This window comes from Elaeis guineensis, chromosome 2, assembly GCF_000442705.2.
Source record: "Elaeis guineensis isolate ETL-2024a chromosome 2, EG11, whole genome shotgun sequence".
In the NCBI taxonomy this organism is placed as follows: domain Eukaryota; kingdom Viridiplantae; phylum Streptophyta; class Magnoliopsida; order Arecales; family Arecaceae; genus Elaeis; species Elaeis guineensis.
In genome coordinates, this window is record NC_025994.2 from 117,792,475 (window position 1) to 117,815,031 (window position 22,557).

Genomic DNA, 22,557 nt, shown 5'->3' on the forward strand with positions numbered 1-22,557 from the left:
ATTTTGATCTCAATTCCAGTTGCAGATCAAACATCTCTGCAAAACACATGAAAACCTATCCATGTACCAACAAGTTTTGGGATGATGACAGTCTCCCTTTTAGTTGCCTAATGACGCGCTTTAGCTCTGGTAATCGGGCACAAAAGAAAAGGAGAGCAGGCGGTAACGTGCTGTCCACAACTTGATTCTGTCCTTAAACACCTGTCGTCGGTTGGTCGCCTCAAACCAGCGGTCAGACCCGACCGACCGAAGACGACATCAACCACTCCAGATGTCCCAAAACCCCTCCTCACGAAACCACCCATAACCTCCAAAACCCCCCCAAATCTCCCCCGGTTATAACCGTAATTCCAAACCTCACCTTCAAAAATCCATGGAATCCACCACCCGGCCCTGGCCGACCAAAATCTCGTCTTCTCCCATTAATAATTTAAGGAAGAAAGAGAGCTTCCTCATAAGTTTCGGTGGCTTTTTTTTGGTTGGAGGAGATGGCGAGGGCGTACAGGGGGGAGGATGACTACGATTACCTCTTCAAGGTGGTGCTGATCGGGGACTCCGGGGTGGGGAAGACCAACTTGCTGTCGAGGTTCACGAGAAACGAGTTCAGCCTCGAGTCCAAGTCGACCATCGGGGTGGATTTCGCCACCAGGAGCTTGACCGTGGACAACAAGGTCATCAAAGCCCAGATTTGGGACACCGCGGGCCAGGAAAGGTAAGATGATAATTAACTTTTTCTTTCTTTTACTTCCAATACCTCATCTTCTTCTTTGTTCCTCTGGTTTGCCTTCTACCTTCTTTTAAATCAAGTTTCTTCTTTTGAGCTGGGCAAGGTTTAAGGAGAGTTTTGGGATCTGGGATCTGTGATCTTTATAGGAATCGGAATGAGCCATTAATTTTGTTCAAGTTTCTTTGGTGTTTTATGCTATGGTCCAATATAACCTGGGTGACCAAAATAGGCCATTAATGAATGGAGCTAAACATGGTACAAGGAACTAGACTACCAATGAAACTTGGTTGATGAAAGGGAAAGTTACAATACAAGTATGTGTATATATATATATATATATATATATATATATATATATATATATATATATATATATATATATATATATATATATATATATATATATATATATATATATATATAAAAGACGGGGGTTCGACTCACTCGGGGGCCGGGAGATTACTTTGCAAAATGAAAAATATTAGGTCTTGTATCAACTTGATGCACTATAGTTGCCAACTTACCATGTGGATGCTGTCTAACTTGGTTCTCAATATGAGCTCCAATACAAAGAAGCTGATTGATGTTTATTGAACTCGGACCTCTTTGAGCAAGAGTATAAACAATGGGCCAAAATACTTTTGTCCCGGACTAGGTGTTTTTTATTGAAACTAAAAGGTCCTTGCCAACGAGTCTTTGAACAATTGAACGGTGGTGTCATGTGGCAACAGCACTGGATCTCAAAATGAGCTGTTCTTAGTGGACGTGAATTCTGTATCAATATGCCAAAGAGAAATTTTTTGTGCACCGTGGGCGGTGTATAAAATCCCACGTGGAGTGCACCATTTTATGTGATTGATCTACATAGTCACTACTTCTCAATGCATATTTAATGTCCACGTTCCACTTTTTTGTTTGAAATTTTGAATGACGAAAATACTCCTACTTTTTGGAAAAGATTATGACATTCTATAGCAGATTATGACTTTCTGCATACAGGATGTCATAATATGGCTCAGAAAATTATGACATTCTGTAGTATGTTATGACATCCTGCGTCAAATTATGACTTTCTGAATGCAGAATATCATAATATGGCCCAGGATGTCATAATATGCTACAGGATGTCATAATATAGAAGGGGTATTTTTGTTCAAATACTTTTCAATGCGTATTTAATGCTTGCAGTTTCACTTTTTCATTTGAAAATTCTTTATGACGAAAATACCCTTACTCTTTGAAAAAACTTATGACGTCTTGTACATATTATGATATCCTGCGTTATATTATGACATCCTGTGGACAAAAATTATGACTTTCTGAATACAGGATGCCATAATATTGACATAAGATGCCATAATTTTTTCAAAAAATAAGAGCATTTTCGTCATTCAAAATTTTAAACGAAAAAGTAAAGCTGCAGGCATTAAATACGCGTTGGAAAGCGGTGGTTATGTGGATCAATCGAACAAAGCGGTGCACTCCATGTTGGATTTTCTACATCGCCTGCGGTGCACAAAGAATTTCTCTTATGCCAAAACTTAGCTCGAATGTTTTTATGCTGGGTTTGTTGGGTCTTGCATTGGGTCGAGTAAGTCCAAGATCACAAGTCCACAAGATGGGTTGTTGGCATGGTAGTTTCATTTCTCTCTTTTTCTTGCAAAAAAACTGCAGGAAGACATCTTATAGGAAAGAGACTACCTATACTCATGATTTTTGATTTCTAGGTTAGCTACACAATGTAGACCATGATCGACGAGATGAATTTCTTTTCGAACTGTCTATCAGTGATTGTTCATGGGAAGCATTTAGGCTAGATAATTTCAAAATCATTCTAGGTTTTCTCTATGTATGGGTGTATGCTCGTATGCATACACACATAGTTGACTTGCCCGTATAATGCTTTATGGCCATAAGACAAGTCTTTCATGACCCATTGACCATGGCATGAGAATTAGCAGATGACATACAACAAAGTCTCATGTAAACTGCTACCCATACGTGGACACCTGGGCATGGCCATATGAGAGAATGAGAGGTGAGACTCCATGTGTTGTTCTACAAGCATGTTATTGAAGGCCTATGGTTACGGTTGGGGAAGTAACACTACCCCAAACCCTGTTGGACAGGCTCTGAGACCAATAGCCTGACATGAAGAAATATGACCTGGAAGCATGTAAGAGATTTTTATGAGATATTAAAACTTCCATAGGGCTTTGGCTTCACAACTAAGTGCTTGACAGAGAATCTTTGGCCCTGGGACAAGTCTTACCTCTGAAAAGACTGAAAAACCGGGGAATAAGGGCTAGGTGGAGAGGAGGAGGACCACAGACATGGTTCCCTTGGAGAATGGTAATATGGTTCTAAGGGTTTTGCAGTGTAGAAGTTGATGTTGTTAGGGGAAGGGTCAAAATTTTGTGAATGAATGAATCAATGACCTGCTGTTGTCTATCAGGAGCCTTTACTCTCTTTATCATGATTGAATGAATTGAGCTTGTGGATACAAGTGTCATGCTCTATTGGTCTTATCCTTTTGGATCATACTATCAGAGTTCATTAACCAGCTAGCCTATTCGCTCGGCCAGTGATCTTTTGCCAAAATTAATGTTCAATGTTTATAAGTATCAAATGTTGACTGAGTATCCACTAGTAATCTTTTTCCCCACCTCAAAAAAAATAAGTGGGAGATAATGTTCCTGTATGATTCCCTTTTGATATATTTCATGATTTTTTAATTTCATGCCCAGTGGCTGCCTGCCTCCTTTCTTACATATGAAAAGGAAATGGAGGTAATGTTAATTGTTTGTACAGATCAACTTGGTGATGTTGCAGAACTTCGTATGTAAATATTTGTCAGAATCTTTAGGGTGACATCTTGCTATCGAAAATTGATACCACTAATTAAGCAAGTTGTCGAGATCAAGTTAATCTATATCTTAGCAACTTAATATATTTGCATATTCAGCTCCTATTAAGGCTATCAGGTACCTTTAAGTAAAGGTTGTGCATGCATGCATATGATATCAAATGAATCAAGATATGAAAATAACAAGTGACCACAAGGATAGACACAATAATGTTTCCAAAGTATAGTTATGCAAGCATCTGTCACAATCACAGGCTGGACTTCATACGAGTGTTCATTAATTAGTGCATCTCTGGTTGAAGACATGTTGGTGATGTTGTTCCATCCGGTTAGTGCAGGTACCGTGCCATCACCAGTGCTTACTACCGAGGAGCTGTAGGTGCACTACTCGTCTATGATGTTACCCGGCATACTACATTCGAGAACGTCGATCGTTGGCTAAAGGAAATGAGAGACCACTCAGATCCCAGTGTGGTTGTCATGCTTATTGGTAACAAGTCAGACCTTCGCCACCTTGTTGCAGTTTCAACCGAAGATGGAAAGGCTTGTGCTGAGAGGGAATCACTCTATTTCATGGAGACTTCAGCACTAGAATCGACAAATGTGGATAATGCTTTTTCAGAGATTCTGACTCAGATTCATCAAATTGTGAGCAAGAAGACCCTTGAGGCAGGTGATGATGCAGCATCTGCTTTCCCCAGCAAAGGAGAGAGAATAGATGTGAAAGATGATGTTTCTGCACTGAAGAGATCTGGTTGCTGCTCGGGTTAGGCAAGGGTGATGCTGTGCGATGTTTAGTTTCTTTATCTTGTGCATGTTATGGATTTCATGCAACTTTTTCCATGGTGGATTTTGGACCACCATTTTGTGGGACTGATGTGCTTGAAATTGAATACATCAAGATTTGTTACATTTAATACTTGGATTCTTAACTCATAAAGAAATACATTTCCAGATTCTGCTGTCACAACTGACAATTGCAATGATCAGTGGTGCAGAGATTTTTAAATTTTGAAACAGTTTGCATCAAGGAAGCGGTTTTGCATGCTTGTTGTACGAGTAGGTACAGTACTAGGGACTCTGTTGTTAAAGCAAATCCAGGACCAATTCTCTGCTCATTTTGATTTCATCATGAGACTCAAAGATATGAACCACTCATGAGATTCAAAGATATGAACCAGTATGGAACTCATGGATTCGATGGTTATTGACCGTTACATTTGTGACTAGTTTCACTCGGAAGAAAGAGCATGTTGTTATCAACTTTACCAAATAAATTAACAGAGGAATGTAAATCGACAGCAGGAAATGTGCATAAAGTAGGCTAGATTCTGTCCTTTTAGGACTGAGAGGAAAATTGATCAAGCACAAGGGCTGTAGATATGAGGATCGTTGAGGTGGATATGTGATAAATTAAGGAAGTGTGAGGTGGACGAGTGCAAGGGTGAGAGTGCCTTAGGTTCTTTTGGATATATTGAATTTTCCCTCATTAAATCTATCATTAGGTTCACGTATTGACAGAAGGTGGAGGAAATCTTGGATACTCAGCGAACAATTTGAAACTGGGCCAGCCAACAAATATGAACGGGATTTCATACACCAACCTTAGGATTGCTCATGATTGTCTGGTAAGATCGAAGCATTATTCAAAATAATCACACTGTGAGATGCCAACGGGGTTTTAGAAATAACGTCACTTGGCTTCTTTTACAAGTTACGAAAATTCAATTGTTCTAGAGAGGATAACATTTTCAATTGTATGCTTCACATCCTTTTGTGGATTTGCCTTTCTCCGGGGAGGTTGTTGGCTTGGAATTTGAGGAGAATCTTATCCGAATCTCAAGACTCAAAAGTTTGGCGGACTCCGAATGTCTTCTCTTGCCGGAAATATTGGAAATCAAAGTTTGCGGTCTCGATATTGAATCTTGTACTGATGCCAACCTGTGCATTGATATGGGACCAGTTTGGCATACTAAATATCAATATACCTCCTCTACCACATATCAGTGCCGAACCGATATGGTACGATATCTTCCACTGTCTAATTTGATGTGGTACGGTAAATCTTGTTGGAAATTCTTTATACCAATGGAAGGAGGCAAAAAGATAGAGAAGAGGAAGGTTTGAGGCATCTTCTCCACTGGTATCTTCTTAAACAAAGGCTTGCCCTAAGTGGTCTGTCTACTCTGGTCAGAGGTGCTAGGGTTAAGAATCAGAAGGTGTCATGGGAATTTCAAATTGTTGTGGGCTAGCATATAGCACGTTGTGATGCATATCAAAGGACATATAGGGGCTATAGTTTTGTTAATGTCATGTGCAATGTATCATGTGAGAAAATATTGATGCTTATGATTTTTCCAAGTAGTCATGAGAATGAAGTGGGGACCATTAGCACCAGAGTTATTATTAAAATGTGACATATAAGGGGTGATGAGTCCAGTATTAATTCGAGAGTCCAGCCATTTACATGAATGACATGTTGAGCCCACCCAGTAAGTGCTTGGTATCCTCAATGATTGTAGTGATATCAGAAAGTTATTGTGAACTGTATCTTAGATGCATTAGTAGCTTTCCAAAAAGTCCCCTTCAAGAGGGAGCGGTTGAACCTTTTACACCAAAGACAAAGCTTTTGTTATTGGAGGACACACTTTCAAAAGAAGTTTTGATTAATATGAGGCAGTAAGTTTTGTGTGTCACAGTCTCTTATAATGACTTGCAGCTTGATTGGAATAAGTGTAGAAGGAGAGTGATATCTGTACTCACCTTGCACCACTCATCAATAGAAGGATGATTGATCTTCTTTCGCGATGTCCATCATTGGATCATGATTTGCATAATTTTTAAAACCCACCAACCTCTTCCCTTCATTGTCAACACAGATGACAAAACAGATTGTGCTTCGACAACTATGTAAATCATGATCCAACAGTTTATGCCGGGAAAGAAGATCAATCATTCTTTTATGCAAAAGATACAACCCGCACCCGCCAAGTGAAGGTATGAGCAATGGGAGACTTCCAGTGCATGTGAAAAAAATTGGATACCATTAACTGTGCTACAAGACCTATTTTGTGGCCGCTATTGTATTTTATAAAGTTGATCAGATTCAGGCTCAGTGTCACAAGGTTACTCAGAGATGCAAAACTTCTGGTTGTGACAAAATTCAAGAGTATTAGGCTTGAACTATTGGATTATATGGAACATGTAGCAATAGTGATTTAACCTTGTTTTCTCCAACATTGTTTAAATACATCATGCAACCAGTGTTCTATTAGTTATCATGTTTGAACACAAATATAGTAAATTAACTTGAACAATCAACTCAGCAGCAATGACGAACACTAGCTGGCTCCTATAGAATAATAGTATATCAAACCAGCTGAACTATCCGGCATATGCTATATGAGGTCAGAAAAGTCCCTTCCAATGGAGCGGAAGCTCCACAACTTGGACAGATCAACTTTAATGTAGGCATAGCTATGTGAAGTAGTTAAGGTTCGCCGGATTTATAAATCTAATCTTATGTTGTGTTTTATGTTCTTATCCAGATTGTAGCTCTTGTCCCTTTAGTTTGGAGTTTGTTTGTGCTACCTGGAGTCTTTTATCATGTGACTCCTACCCCCTCATAGCTATTCTATTATTTAAACATGCATACTTAAATGCATACATGTGCTTACACACACACATATGTAGAGAGAGAGAGAGAGAGAGAGACTACATATTTTAGAAAAGAAGAAATGATTCAAGATTAATGATGGACTATCTAAATTCAAGATCAAAATTATTGAACATGACATGTACTATAAAAAATGTCTATAAATCAAATTCATGTATTTTGATAGTCTCTAGGATAATCATTAGGTAGATATAAAAATGGACATTTTTAATAGAATGATAGTATATTTTACTATAATCTGATCATTAAAACCTCATGAATTTGAATCTATCATGTATCAAAATTTGTAGATTATAATCTATAAAGTGAATTTTTAATTTTATTCCTTATCATATATTTTGTCAAACTAATATAATTACACAGTTTATTTTTGTATTATTTTGATGCATATGTTAAAGAGTATAAAAATATATGAATTCTGATTTGTAGATGTTTCCATAATATTGATAATATTCAACAGGTTGAATTTTCAATTTGGATGATCTATAGTTGATTTTAAAATTATTAAATTCTTTTACAAGGAGTTAATATAATCTGTGTAGTCTAAAATCTGTCACTTCGGAATGACACTACTTATGACAACTTCCCAACTCAGTATAGCATGGATGCTTATATATATACAGAGAGAGAGAGAGAGAGAGAGAGAGAGAATAGATCTAGTCGACTTTGACTTGCATTAATTTAGAGTGATTATGACATATGATTAATTAATTTGACAAGTAATTAATTTGTTCTGCTAGTAGAAAACCTAAGCAAGGCTTTTGCTCTAACAATTTAGATAGAATGGAGCAATACCCAACCGCATGAATCAGGTAAGACCTACATCCATTGCTAGGCTCACCTTGGCTAAAGTTCTTTGGGAGTCAAAACGAAAAATCATGTTGGATCCTTGATGAAGTACTTCCATCAAATAAGGAAAAATCTCTCATCAAATAAAAGACAAGAAAGGAAAGAACAGAAAAAGCCCTGCCCCAAGAATCAGGAACTTTGAGTACAGGGGATTGCTAGAGGCCTATTGGGGGATTCAACAGTTGCGCGCCGTCTGTTAAGCATTGCCCGGCTTCACTAATTGAGGAAACTTATTTGAGTATCCACACAATCCGATAAGCAAGCTGATCTCAAGTTCAATGTCTTAGCTTAAGAGGATCACCTAGAGATCGATGAGATTGTAAATTTAGGCATCCTACCATTTTAGCATTTTAGAAAGAGTGGTGTCACAAAGTTTGTTGAAAAAAAATATAAATTTTTGTTTCAGTGCAATACATGAAAGGTGAGGTTATTAACTTGGGAATGAAAATCATTAAAAAGAATTTAATTCGATGGAAACACAGCATTTTCTTACGGAAAATAAGAATAATTACCCATTGCAGCAAGCAAACAGAAACAGTAGGTATTCTGGCCTCCACGCGGTAAAGTAGAGACACGTGACACACATGGGACGACGGCACCCATTGGCCCGCACACGCATGACGACGATGGGCCGGCGGCCGGAGCGTTTTTTCCCATGTCATCCAAAGCAAGCACAAACAAATGACCAAACCCCATCTTTATCTTTATATTTTTCTAAAGCTCCCGTTCGGAAAAAACATTTATCGAAAACGTAAACGGAGAAGAAAAAGAAACTATATATGCGTGAGATTAAGAGAAAAATTAGGGAATAATCGTACGGCGCACGCCACGCCGTCATGGTCGGTGAAATCTCCCCCACCTTGATCGCCGCCGCCTCCGACTCATCCGGTGCTCCCGCACCACGATGCCGGCGCCAGCCGCGACCTCTCTCTCCGGAACACCACCGCGCACTCCGGCAGCTCTCCGAGCCCCGCGAACGTCCCGTCCTCCTCCCCATCGACCATATCTTCGCCGCCGCACTCCTCCGGGAGCCCCACCGCGGCGCTGGCGAAGATCGAGCCAAAAAGCAGATTCTCCGCGGCCGCCAGGGGCGAGGTGGAGGACGGAGATCCTACGTCTGAGAACCACCGGATCTCGTCGTAGATCATGAGGGACGGCTCTTCTCCGATTAGATTGGAGAACTTCTCATCCAGAACCACAGATTCGGGCGGGCTCGAGCGGATCGGCGACGGCTCCTCGACGGGCTGTGCCACCGGCGGCCAAGGCTTGGGGTGGCGGTGGTTCTTGGGGAGGGGCCAGGGGTGGTTGTGGTCGAAGGAGTAGGTGACGACGAGCATGGTGGGATCCACTCGGCTCCGCTCCACCTGCTTCCTCGCCGGGCAACCCTTCAAGCTGCTGCATCGATAGTAGCCCCTGTGCCACAAAACTTATACCATTTAGATACTCCCGTTTCCTGCACCTGTTGGACTACCATGCGCGGGGATCCCGGCCCACGGTAGTGTGGGGACGGAGATTACCTCGGGTAAGGAGAGCCCTTGATCGGCTTCTGGCCGTACTTTCTCCAGGCCCATGAATCGGTCGGCGGAGCCCCCTCGCCGGCGCCGGCTCCCCCTTTGGGCCGCGATCCATCGCCGTCGCCGGAGATGGGTATCGATACCACTCGCTTCTGGACCGACCGCCGGCTGTTGTCGACGTTTAAAAGATATAAATAGGAGTAATAAAATTTCAAACAAAAATATAGAAGGGAAATTAAATTGGATGGATCCAAACGAATTCCGGTGGAAACAACGGACGCACCTCCTCTTGGCGGAAGGGGAGAGGGGCTGGGCAGCTTTCGGGTCGCCGGGCGGGCTCGGGGCGTTATTCTCGGGCGCTATTCCAACCTCCTCGGTCTCGGAATTACGTGACTCGGTGCTGCACTGGCCGTCCATGTTCAGTGTTTCCCACCAGGCCAAAATTAATCACTATTCTTAGTCCCTCCGTACATAGAAAAAGGGGGGAAAAGGTTGTACAAACTAAAGAAAGAACGTCTCTGCTGAAGGAGAATAGAAGGGTGGAGAAAGAGGGAGAGGAGAAGAGGAGAGGAATAGCGGAATAGGGCGGTGCACAGCCGGCTTTTAGGGGCTATATGGAGACAGACGGGGAAGTTCTAATCGTCATTGTTCGCATCCATCAATGGAGTATTAAACTAAGTTTGTGTGAATTTTATACGCGAGGTTTTGGACGCTTGCGCTGGGTCTGTAGGCCATAGGGGGAGGAGGGAGGACGTGGGAGGTGGAAATATCCCAACTAAACTATTGAAAGATGTGAAAGCGAGCCGTCCTCCACGGCTCCACCCATCATTCCCTATTTCCCATTTGGATTTGTTAAAATAGCAGCACATTTTATAGGAAAAGAGAGGTGGAATCCGGCACATGATCGCTCCATTTATTGGGAAAACGAGGTGGAATCCGGCACATGATCTCTCTATATTTTGGAAAACCCTCTCTCTCTCTCTCATGATGATTAAAGTCCTCCACTGAATAATACCCCAAGCTGGAGATAAGGATTCACCAACCCTTTTGGTGCTGCCTTTAAGTGGGGAGTTGAGCGTGGAGTTGTTCCAGATTGTGAGTTGGAGGCATTCATTGATGAACTTAGGAGATGGTCTGTTGGTCTGAGGTTCAACTGGGACCCAATTGATCCAAGTTCATGTGCAACGTAAGCGAGGTCTGGCAGCCTAAAATATAGGCCGTACTAAGCCATGAGAAACAAGAGAATCATCGGTGTTACCACTGCTCAGTGATCACAATTTTAGTTGATCTGCCCTATCTGATCTGATTTAATTTGAATGAAATCGATTTTATTGATTGATCGAAAATGTATGAATTCTTAAAAAAAATATTTGAAGCAAATTGAATCAAATACAATAATGATATATCCCGTTCTAAGTCTGATCTAGATATAATTTTAATTTAAATTTTTTTAAAGAAATTATAATTATTTTATAATATTTATATGATAATTTTTTTTCAAATTTAATCCAATCAAATCCGATTTAATTCAATCCAATCTGAAATAGATACAAAATTGATAATAGACATAAAATTTTTAGTTGCAAGATCGATATGAATATTAGCCAATCCAATCCATATCTAATCTATTCCTATCCCTATCATTGTCTAGAGCTGGAGCTACGAGCACTTGGCTATGGTTTTGAGCAATGCTGTGGTATCTCAGAAAGTCACTTAAGGAAGTCACCAATCATTTTCTACGGTTCTAGCGAATCATGGGCCCAATTCACAAAGCCAAATCAAACAGAACACAACAGATGGCCTGACTGGCTCTTTGAGTAACATTTTTGAGTTACTCAAGCATTTCCTTAGAAAAATATCCAACGGCTATGAGATAAGGCAGGACAATTAATCAATTGAATTATCTTATTCATGACTCGTCGCCAGAACTTGGCACCGAGTTATAGCATCACTCTTTCCTTTTTTTTTTTTTTTCTGTTCATTCTCTTTTCTTAATATTTTCTCCGTCACTTGTTGACTTGTTGCCAATTGGAACTTCTGGAATCTCTCTGTCTCTTATTTTGTCAAGCCTCTTGTTTCTTAATTCAACGAGCGGAAGTTTCCTCACGCCTACCTGTTTTGATTGAAGCATTATTCACACGGCATCTCCATATATAAATCCACTACCAAGTTATTCGTGTCGGAGGGGATAACAGCAGGATAGCTGTTTCCACTGGGACAAAGATAATTAAGATGATGAACTTAAGGGGCGTTTGATAGTATATAATTTTGACATAATTTTACAACAAATAATCAAATTGTATTGTTTGTTTTGTTATTTTCACACAGATAATGCTATATTACATATAATGCTGCATTATCTCAAAAAAAGATAATCTGATTATCTAGAAGAAGATGAGTATGTGATTACATATAATCTTACAATCTTACAATGTTGCAATAAGATAACTTCAAGATCAAAATATTCTCATCAAAATAAATTAAAATAAATTATGGATAGTTCCAGTTTGGTGAAAATAGAAAAAAAAATATAATGGATGATGTCACGAAAAATGATTGACCTCAAAATTAAGTTGTCTCTCTAAAAAATAGACAATAATCAAAGCAAAGATGGAGATACTTTGAAAAAATTAACTTATATTTCATGTAATCTAAATTATATACCAAACACTGCAACTTAAGATTTTTAATAATTTTATAATAATATTACTGTATATATTAAATACTATAATATAAGATTTTTTATAATTTTATCAGATAATTATATTTTTTTTGTAATTATATTATTATAATAATATTATTTATGTAACGCACCAAACGTCACTTTAGTATCATGGGAGGGGAGTTGTGGGGTTCCGTAATGCCGTGCGAGGAGTTTCCTTGGGTGCACTTCAGCGAAGGCTGTGACCCGGAGGAGACCTAGCGGCCCAGCTGCTTAAACTAATGCAATGATTCGTCACGGTGCGGGCGGTATCTGGGATAAACTTATCTGGGTGTCCGCGTTTCGTCCATTATTTTGATTGATCAAGGGGACCCACTCAACAGCTATCTCTTAACCTATCCTAGCTCGTAATTTATTAGACGCTACTACATGTGGTTAGTAGTTGGGCCTTTGGGCTGAGGATGGTCTCGCTCGGCCGAAACAATAACGTGACCTGAAGAACCTATCAGGAGATCCGAATAGCCCAAAATTTGTCTGCATGTTAGTTGTTCATCTAATATTACGTACATGTAAATTTGCCAGTAAATCTGAAGTTTACTTGAAGTATACCTAAGATGAACTCTTTGAATAGCTTGACAAATTTTGGATGGAAGAGAGAAAATACATAAAACAACCTGTTTTAGAAAATCAAAAGGACAGTAGATATATATATACATATCCAATGAGTACATCTGATTAAATGAGTAGTATCATGCGATAATGGATGGATCATTCAGGAAGTCAACATATGACAAGCTGGTTGCCGGATAATTCAAGATGGAGATAGGGCGAAATTTAGCCTTCTCGATGGGTAAGTTCAATGCCTTGTTAGATGGGGCAAATCTTACTGTATGAACTTGGGCGGAAAATATCTGTTGCAACTTGGCCAACTTGCATGATTGAGGATTTGAGCATGTTACCTGGTGTTTTATAGTATATTAAGCCCTGGAGTCAACCTAGCTTCCAGCTGAGATTTTGACAAAGTACTCCATTGAATCAATATGTAAATAGTTATATCCGAAAGATTCCTATTGCAATAATGCCCAAAAATCTATATGCATTTCAGAGATAAGGCTCTTAATTTTTAACTTGGAGTTCGATCATCCATGGAGGAAATTAATTGAATGTGAGAAAGATGTTAGGCACACTCACCTCCGATCATTATTTTAGCTGATAACCTATAAAGTCTTTATGGCATCAGTGGAACTTTGCAAAATTCGTAGTCGAAAGTCAATACTCATTTGATTTTTTTTCCCCTTTTCCATTTTTTCTTTGAGAAGTCTATCTGTGTCAGGGTGGGGATCATGTAAAATCCATAGTTAAAAGCAATTACTCTCCACATTGCTTCTTTTTAGCTCATTGATTAAATTAGGCTGATTTTTTTTTTTTAATGTGATTCTTTTTTGCTTCCTTTTTTTTTTTTTTTTTTTGATTTTTTGTAGGATAACCCTCTAGGATCAAGGCCGGCCCATTGTTAATCCTAGTCTAGGTAAAAGGTCTAGTTTTTGTTAGTTGAGATACAAATATATAACAGCCCCTTGATTATGAGAGAGAATTAGTTGGACAAAGTACACCAGCTAAGTAGTGGACCAGATCAACCACAAACCAACACTCATAAATAAGGATAGAGAAGGAAAAGGAGTGATGTACACGCGTTTATGCATTTCGATGGTAGTTGGATTGGTCCACTGGCTCAGGATCTGCTCCAACTAAAAATTTCGTATTATTTACCTGTGGCTCTTCCATGCATGCACAAGAGGGGAAAAGAAGGATAAATAGTTGTACCTAAATTGTACCTCCAGCTTGACGCAAAATTATCCTACATGCATTAGTTTTTGATAGAAAAATATTGTCCTCTTGCATTAAAGAGCCCACAAGCTTAATTATTTGATAGAGAAATATGCAACGGCTATCCCTTGTAGCCAGCTGTCTCGTCCATTAATTCTATGTTTCATAAGCATAAACATAGATATATCTATATTTATGTCTATATATATATATATATATATATATATAGAGAGAGAGAGAGAGAGAGAGAGAGAGAGAGAGAGAGATAATGAAATAAGTAGCAAACAAATAAATGAAATATACTCATAGGGATACTTGGTTGGCATTGGTATATGCACTCCAAACTAGTGTGTAGGCGAATAGCAGGGCAGTTCTCCTTTGGCAAGAACAGCAGTAGCATGCGATGATCGCCATGCATGCCTTGCTCTCGTGCCAAAGGAGAACCACCCTATTATTCATAGACCTCACATGTACGCCTCTTCTCATCTTCTCTGGCAAGGCCCGACCGATGTCATCTACGTCTCCGGCGGTGCAAGCTTTTATAGAGCGTGCCAGCCACACTTAAATCAGGATATCTTCAGCATATGCTTGGAGGTTGGAACTATTCTGAGGAGCTTCCCTGGCTTGTAGCCTTTTATCTTTACTCTTTTCCGATGGTTCAAATTCCTTTGCAATCTCTTTCCAAAAGCAGTACCTTTTTCCTATCTTCAACGGGCTAAATTCCACTCTTTTTCTTCTATCTTTTCTGTTTTCTTCCTCCTCCTTTGATAAAATCACGTTTTTGTGGCTCAGTCTCAGATATCGCCGTACATCTGACCCTTGTGGCAATACCCAGGCCAGAGGAATTGAGGCATCAAAGTGTTTGGGCTAGTTGGACACAGGCTTAAAGATAAACTTTCGACAAAAATTTGATGAAAAAAAAAATTTGTTGATCAAAAAAACTTTCGGCAAAAATGACCTGGGCCTGATTTGAGCATAGTAGAACGTACCACATGATAAAGAACCATAGATAAGTTGGGTCTTGGTCTGGAGCACTGATCCTAGATCGGCGGCATGCGGCACTCTGCTGCAGCTGTGGATGGCCGCCATTAAGAAATGGACGGCCATCAAATTAATAAGATTAATGGCGGCCATCAAATTAATAAGACAATTAATTTACGGTGCGTGCCATGTCATATCTCATACATATTGTTTAATAGCCATCCATCTTCTGATACTGGCCATCTAAGGATGCATAGCACTTCACCATATACAGTCCATGTCGTAAAGGATCCTAGTTGCTTGGCCTAATATTGCTTTGTGTATATTACCATACTAGCACTTTGCTGAGATGTGGAACATCCAGTTGGAACAGAGCTTAAAAAATTTCTAAAGTAATTTAAAAAATTAAAAAATTAATAAAATTTTATTGTGAGAAATTATAAATGATTTATAAAAATCAAGAATAAAAAATGATCAAATTCAAAAGTATATTAGACACTATCCTAAGACGTATTCTCGTCTCTCTTATAAAAAAATCTGAAAAAACCATCCTAAGATACGATCGAGATTCTCCGCCAGCAAGTATGACCATGGAGGAGGTTGATTAGGGATGGAAGTGGATCGACTGGGCCAGACCATACCTCTGCCTGAGCCGGGCCCAAAATAATTTTTTGGGGCTTCGGGCCATGCTTAGGCATGATTTTTTTGAAAAAAATACAGGCCCGAGTCTGACCCGAGCTCAGGCTCGAGCCCGGCCCGAGCTCAATTGAGCCAACCCACTCAGCTCCCGCATCTTTTGCGACTCTCCCATCTTCCTCAACTCCCCCATCTAGCCATCTTCCTCGACTTTCCAACTGGCCTGGAATCAAATCTGCAGTTGGTGGCTGAAGATGGACGACAGGGTCAGCGATGAGGGCGGTGATGATGGAGTGCGATAGAGGGAGGGGGCGGCGATGATGGAGTGCGATGGAGAGAGGGGGGCGACGATGGGGGCGGTGACGTTGATGGAGTGCGACGGAGGGAGGGGGGCGACGATAGGGGTGGCAATGATGGAGCGCGGCGGAGGGAGGGGCGCAACATAGGTGGGGGAGGAGGTGATGGAGGTGGGTTCTTGAATGCCTGGGTCAGCACTGGGGGTGGTGACGGCGGGGTGAAATGGAGGGAGAGGCATGATGGAGGCGGGGGAGGAGGCGACAAAGGTGGGTTCTTGAGTGCCTGTAGGGTCATCGGTGACGACAGGGCGCGACGGAGGGAGAGGCACGATGGAGGCAGACCTGTAGAAAGAAAAGCACCTGCGGGAGATTGGAGGGGAGAGCCTGATGCTACTGAGGATCGGGAGGAGAGCGACGGCGAAGACCAACAGAAAAGTAGGGAGGACGTCGGGAGAGCAGGGAGGATCAGGAGTCAGGACAGTGATGGTCAACGGACAGGGGGTAGGGCTCTTCAAGACGAGATCTTAATGAAAAAAATTGAGACTCAAAAGGAAGACTGAAGGATGGAATGCCAGATGAAAGCCCTAAAATTTGGCTAATTAGTTAACTCAATTTAAGCTAATAGATCGATTTGGACTAACTTAGGTCATTTATTTAAGCTAAATCAATTTAAATGAAAAATTGGGTTCGAATCAAAAATTTGGGCTCATCATCGAGCTAAAATTCGGGATCGGATCCGGGTTGGGTCCAAGCCAGACCAAAGGTAGGCCCGAGCCCGGCTCGAAAACAAAATGAATCTCATTTTTTTGATTCGAGCCCGATTTGAATGGTTTCGGGCTAAGCTCGAAGTCCGATCCGAAGCCGGCCCAATCCGATGGGCCTCGAGCCGGTCCGAGCCCACTTCCAGCCCTAAGGTTGATGGAGATCCTTTTAGCATCCATAAAAATAATCACAAAGAAAAGACTGGAAAAAAAAAGTCAAAAGAAGAGAGAAAGAGGATGAGATGGGATGTCTAAAATCAGATCTCAAGATAGTTCTTTTATAGCCATCCAATATGATTTTTTATGATCGTTTGGATTTTTATTAACCTAGTAAATTCTTTAATAAGGAGTCCAAATGGTTAGAAAATAAAAATGAGATTAAACGCATATAACCATTTGAACTTTTACTAACCCATTAAGATATGTAATTAGAAATCCAATGATCAGAAATTAAAAGCACGATAACGAAGAGATTAATGATATTATAAATATTTAAAAGATAAAATTAAAAGATAAGATTAAAATGCTTGAAGTAAAATTTAATTAGAAAAATTTTGAATTTTCCTTATTGATTCCCTCCAACATATCCTTTTCTTCATTTTAATATATGTTGAAAGCAAACCTGGTTGGGTACCTGAAATTCGTTGTGCAATCCCATTTTGAAAGCTAAAGAACACCATTTTTCTAACATTCACATGTACATTGATTAAGGCCTAGTGGCAATTACGCCTTTTTCCCTTCTAATTTTTGACCTTTACACGGAAGACGAGCCAACATTTAGCTCGGAAAGTGACCAGGAACGTGGGAGTACAGATAAACTTCAAAAACAAGAAAGAACATCTAGATTATTCTCCACTGGTAGTCAAGGAATGTCTCGATAATTTTAGTGGAATAAATGAATATAATTATGCATAGACACTCTGAAACTCTGGACATCATAATAATTAGCCGGTCTGTCAAACTGCATGGCTTGTCATCAGCCATGCATGCATGTCAGCATCCATTAATTAATTGTTATAGTTATTTCAACGTCGTCCACAATAACACGAGGAGTAGCATGGAATATGCTGAACTATATGGCTAGCTGCATTCCGTTTAATTACAACCCTTCAGCTTACTATGGATGACGTTACCCTCCTGTTGCCATCCATGGTCATGTGGTCCATCCGGCGGGCATCACCAAATTCTCCAACAAAATCCCGGATGATGCTTACGAATCATACTCTCCTTATATTTGAACCCGTGATGAGTCTATCGTAGCAGCATACATCCACGCACACACTGGGTACCCATGCTTCTGTGCACAAAGGAAGCACCTTTCTATCCCTGCCTCGACAGCGATAACCCAAACTTTGTGCCTCAGAATATGAGGAACATTCCCCTGGATCTTCCCTTTCGATGCTCTCTCTTGCCATCTGGAAGAGCCCGTTGCAGGGGCTAAACTAAAGCTTTCACTATTCCTGATCTCCTTCCTCAAAGTTGCAGGGTTGAACCATGTCCTATAAGAATTAAATAAGAAGTGAAAGTGAAAGTTGGTAGGGACCCAACTGTTTGCAAGTTGTGACACGAGAAAGCTTAATTCTCGAACTAGTATTGGATTCCTTAAAGTGTCTTGAATAATAAATTGTGAAGCGATAGGTGGTGGAAGTTTCAGTACTCATGCTGCTGGATAGTTATTGGATATTCTGGGGACATACAGCCATGACTGCCTTTAAATGTCCAACCCCAAGCATATCGGAACCGTGGATCAAGCAAGGGGGGACGAAGTGCAGAGGGTGTATTACTGGGCGATGTCTCCTTTGGCAGCGGCAAGCTTGACTGCATGAGGCATGCATGCATGCACAACTCGCCTCGTAGTGGTGCATTAAGCCCACTGCCAAAGGAGATTTGCCCAGCAATTCACGTCTGCAGCCTATATCTTCTAATGCATCTCTTTTCTTCAGCCATTCCTTCGTTGTATCAAGGGTAGGGCTTCCATGTCTCTTAATTAAATATTTCTTTCTATGTCCCTTATTGTAGTGGTGCAGTGATCCCTGGCATTATGATCTTGTAAGTTAGATATGGCTCACCAACGAGTGAAACCACACGTAGATGGCCATGTTAAAAAGGCAAGCATCCCAACTTTCATGTTTCCACTGGTATCTGGGTGGATAATCCACAACACCTCACAGTTTTGGCGCTTGCTAGTACTCTTGAATTGTGTCCATATATGGTGGGATTCCAAATTTTATACATGGCTGAATGATTATTAGTCTTTGCATGTGATCGATGTAACCTCTTATACTTTGTTTCTTCATGTGTTTAGCTCCTCTTCTTACCATAAAAAAAAAAAGGCAAGCAAGAAAATGCTTGAGTCCAATGTTCGTCTGAACATTGAAAGAAAAAGGGTCAAGATCCTGAATTATGCAGCCCGGAGGGAACCTAATATATTTCATCACAACGTATGGGGCCGTATCTGCCACACGTAGTACAAGTGCTAGCTTGGTACAAGGGTAGAATAATTGATGCAAGGCCGTCCAAACCAAATTCCTTTTTTTATTTTTAAAAAAAACCATCTCTTTATTTATTTATGTATTATTGTTGTTGTTGTTGTTGTTGTTGTTGTTGTTGTTGTTGTTGTTGTTATTTATTTATAGGTACTATGGAGGGCCAATACCAGACACCAAGGAAAGAAGAGAAGAAATAAATCCCCACTGATGAAGCTCACAACTCGGTTAAAAAACGAAAAACAAAAAACCTAGAAGATATGGCTGCATGCCATTTATTCAGGTTCCTATCTTTGCCAGTCAGCTGGCTGGAATTGTCTTCATGAAATATATGAGAGATTTTGGACATGCGGAACCCGGGAGAGCATCACTCTGACACCAAGTAAACATGGATGAACTGAATTATCATGAAAAAATTATTTATATATCTCTAGATTGATTCAGAATTATTTTTAAATTTTTGGACTTTTCAGATTCCATAAAAAATCCTTGAATTGCTAAGGAGTTATTTCTAGGTCCCTGTCATCTACATAGATTGGTTACATATGTCCATGTTCAGATTATACAGATTTATATTTAAGTTATACAAATTTATATTCAGATTATCTGAGTAACTTGTATAATCTGAACATAAACCTCTGTAATTTGAACATAAATTTGTGTAATTTGAATATAGACCTGTGTAATCAATCTGTATAGATGGCAAGGATCTAAAAATAACTTCTTAGTAGTTTCAGATTTTTTTATGAAATTTAAAAAGTCTAGAAACTTAAAAGTAATTCTGGATCAATCTAGAGATTTATAGATAATTTTTTTAATTATCATTCTTGCAAGTCATCATTGCCGGTCCAAGTTATCATCGTTGTCTAAAAATCTCTTTGAACCACAAACCAAGAATATTCGGAATAAAAAACCCACATCTTTATTATTACTTTTTTGATGAAAATATAGCTACAAAGAATGAGTTGTATGGGAAGAAACAGAAGAGACTAGTAAGGTTAGAAATATCAGATTCCATATCCTAGTGTCATGGATATCATGGAGACAATCTAGTGGAGGTGGTAACTAGTTAGGCCAATTCAGCTGCTAATAAGCAACCGTGATAGCTAGCTATGTAATTGTGTCAATGTATGTAAAATAAAAAATTATAGTCATCAATAAAATCCTTTGCTGCATTTTTCAAAAACTAAATTCTGAAAGCATGGTAAATCAAAAATTTATGAATGCCTCAAAAAATATATCTCATACAGATATCACGGCTGTATGGACATCATTTTTATCATAATCGTATAATCAAAATCATTAATCAAATGCTTCTTTTATTAGATATTTTAAATGTCATCGATTCATAGCAATCCATAACATTCATTACAATGAATTGAATGCACCAAACAACACTATACTAGAAAAACCTCGTCTAAGTATTTAGTCAAATTAACAAATTGATTTCATAGGTGGGAAATTTATAAGCCTGCTCTCACACACCTTTGCTTAGCAACAAAACATTTCGAGGTTTGATCTTTGGTGGTGCATCCCTCGAAATTTGGACCTTGGAGGATCTATCTCTCTCTCTAAGAAAGAAAAAAACCTAGAAAATGCTTGAGAAAAGGTATGAAAATTATTATGACAAAAATATTAAATATGTGACTTTATATATAGCAATGAGAAAATATAAGTCTAATTGCATTGAGCGAAAAAAGAAAAAGAAAAACTGCAGAAATTCATCCGGTTTGTCTTGTAAGCTATATCAACAATTTACTGCATCAAACTGTTGCATTCATTTCAAGAGGAAATCAAACAATTATATATAGCTGTTAACTAAAGTTAAATAGCAATCAGGTTAATCACCTGAGCAATTAATTTGGAAGGGATTTGAATTTACAACCCGATATCTTGTTAACCAATCAATTTATCACAGTAAGTTAAAATTAGCAGAAAATGAGCTAATAATGTATATGTGGTTTAAACTTTAACAGGGTGGCATCATTTATCTGTAGGAGTCCATTTATTTTGGCCATGAATTTTTTTGTTGGCAAGTCTTGTATCAATTTTACGACCTTCAGTATCTGCGTGCCGATACTCGTAGTAATGATTATATGTTCACGTAAATGCGAAGTCGAGCTTCCGCAAAAAGGAATCAGCAAAACTTTCAACCCCTCGTATTTCAAATGACAAGAAGAGAACATGCCGAGGAATCTTCCATACTTTCCATTTCCCATTAACAGGGCTCAAAGGCAGAACAAGTGATCACCGCTTGACCAATAAAACACCTCCGATTTCCATCCATGGGAGAGCCTTGGACCATAAAATGACGTGACTTTTCCCAAGACAGTATCTAGTTCTGTTGTTAGACATCAACGTGCAAAGGATTTTATCCCCTACTTTCTCAGTCGCCTATATCCTCCTCATAAACAAAACAAGAAAACAAAAAGATCTAGATATAAAGGATGTCCGCTCGGATATGCCGTTGCCTATTTCACTGGACGATGGATTAGGGATGTAATCAAGCCGAGCCAAGTTAAATAGCTCGAAGCTTGAGCCCAATCAGATTCGAAATACTTAGAATTTGAAACTTGATTTAAGATTGATCAAATCACTTGGATTTGAGCAGCTTAAGCATCTCCTTCAAACTGCTGCACCATAAGAAGGACAAGATTTGGTATTTTGGAAATGGGATTCAAAAGGATGTTTCTCGGTCAAAAATCTCTACGCTCACTTAACTCATGGAGGAGTGTTATTTCAACCTACCAGAAAGTTATGGTCAATATTTTCCCCAGCCAAAGCTAAAGTCTTTGATTGACTCCTCATTCAAGATAGAGTCCTCACTGCAAAGAATCTGAGGAAACATGACATGTAAGCTCCCCCAAGCTGTCCATTATGCGCAAACCATGAGAAATCGGCTGATCATCTAATGGTTTTATGTGATTACTCCAAAAAAATTTGGCAATGTATTGCGAATAAATTTCAGGTACAGATAAGTTTCACTTCTGTTCCTTAGTTATGGGATGATTATAAATGAATAATCTCCAACAGCATCAGCCCTCAAATTTAGGACACGATAGTCGCATATGTTTGTTGGATTCTATGGAAGAAAAGAAACAGAAGAATTTTTACCTTTGAAGCTTTCCTCCATAACGCCACCTATTCATTTCTGCTCACCATGCTTGCTGAATTGACCTCATGTTATAATTGCCAAACAAAGTTTGGAATTGATAAAGCTCTTAGAACTCTCAAATAGGGTATGAATGAATGCATTGACGGTCACCGCTGAAGATA

General features: G+C 39.5%; 2 protein-coding genes across 2 annotated transcripts; one reads left to right on the forward strand and one right to left on the reverse strand.

Annotated features, from left to right (window-relative positions):
* Positions 1 to 273: 273 nt before the first annotated feature.
* LOC140855843 (ras-related protein RIC2-like) lies at positions 274 to 4,510 on the forward strand. Its single transcript, XM_073252991.1, has 2 exons — positions 274 to 712; positions 3,932 to 4,510. Exons 1-2 carry the CDS (start codon positions 489 to 491, stop codon positions 4,362 to 4,364), a joined length of 657 nt encoding a protein of 218 aa, XP_073109092.1. The 5' UTR covers positions 274 to 488; the 3' UTR covers positions 4,365 to 4,510.
* A 4,290-nt stretch (positions 4,511 to 8,800) lies between these two features.
* LOC105041458 (probable WRKY transcription factor 65) lies at positions 8,801 to 10,219 on the reverse strand. The gene is made up of 3 exons (XM_010918432.4): positions 9,916 to 10,219; positions 9,636 to 9,800; positions 8,801 to 9,531 (listed from the first exon to the last, which is right to left on the reverse strand). Exons 1-3 carry the CDS (start codon positions 10,047 to 10,049, stop codon positions 9,000 to 9,002), a joined length of 831 nt encoding a protein of 276 aa, XP_010916734.1. The 5' UTR covers positions 10,050 to 10,219; the 3' UTR covers positions 8,801 to 8,999.
* Positions 10,220 to 22,557: the final 12,338 nt, after the last annotated feature.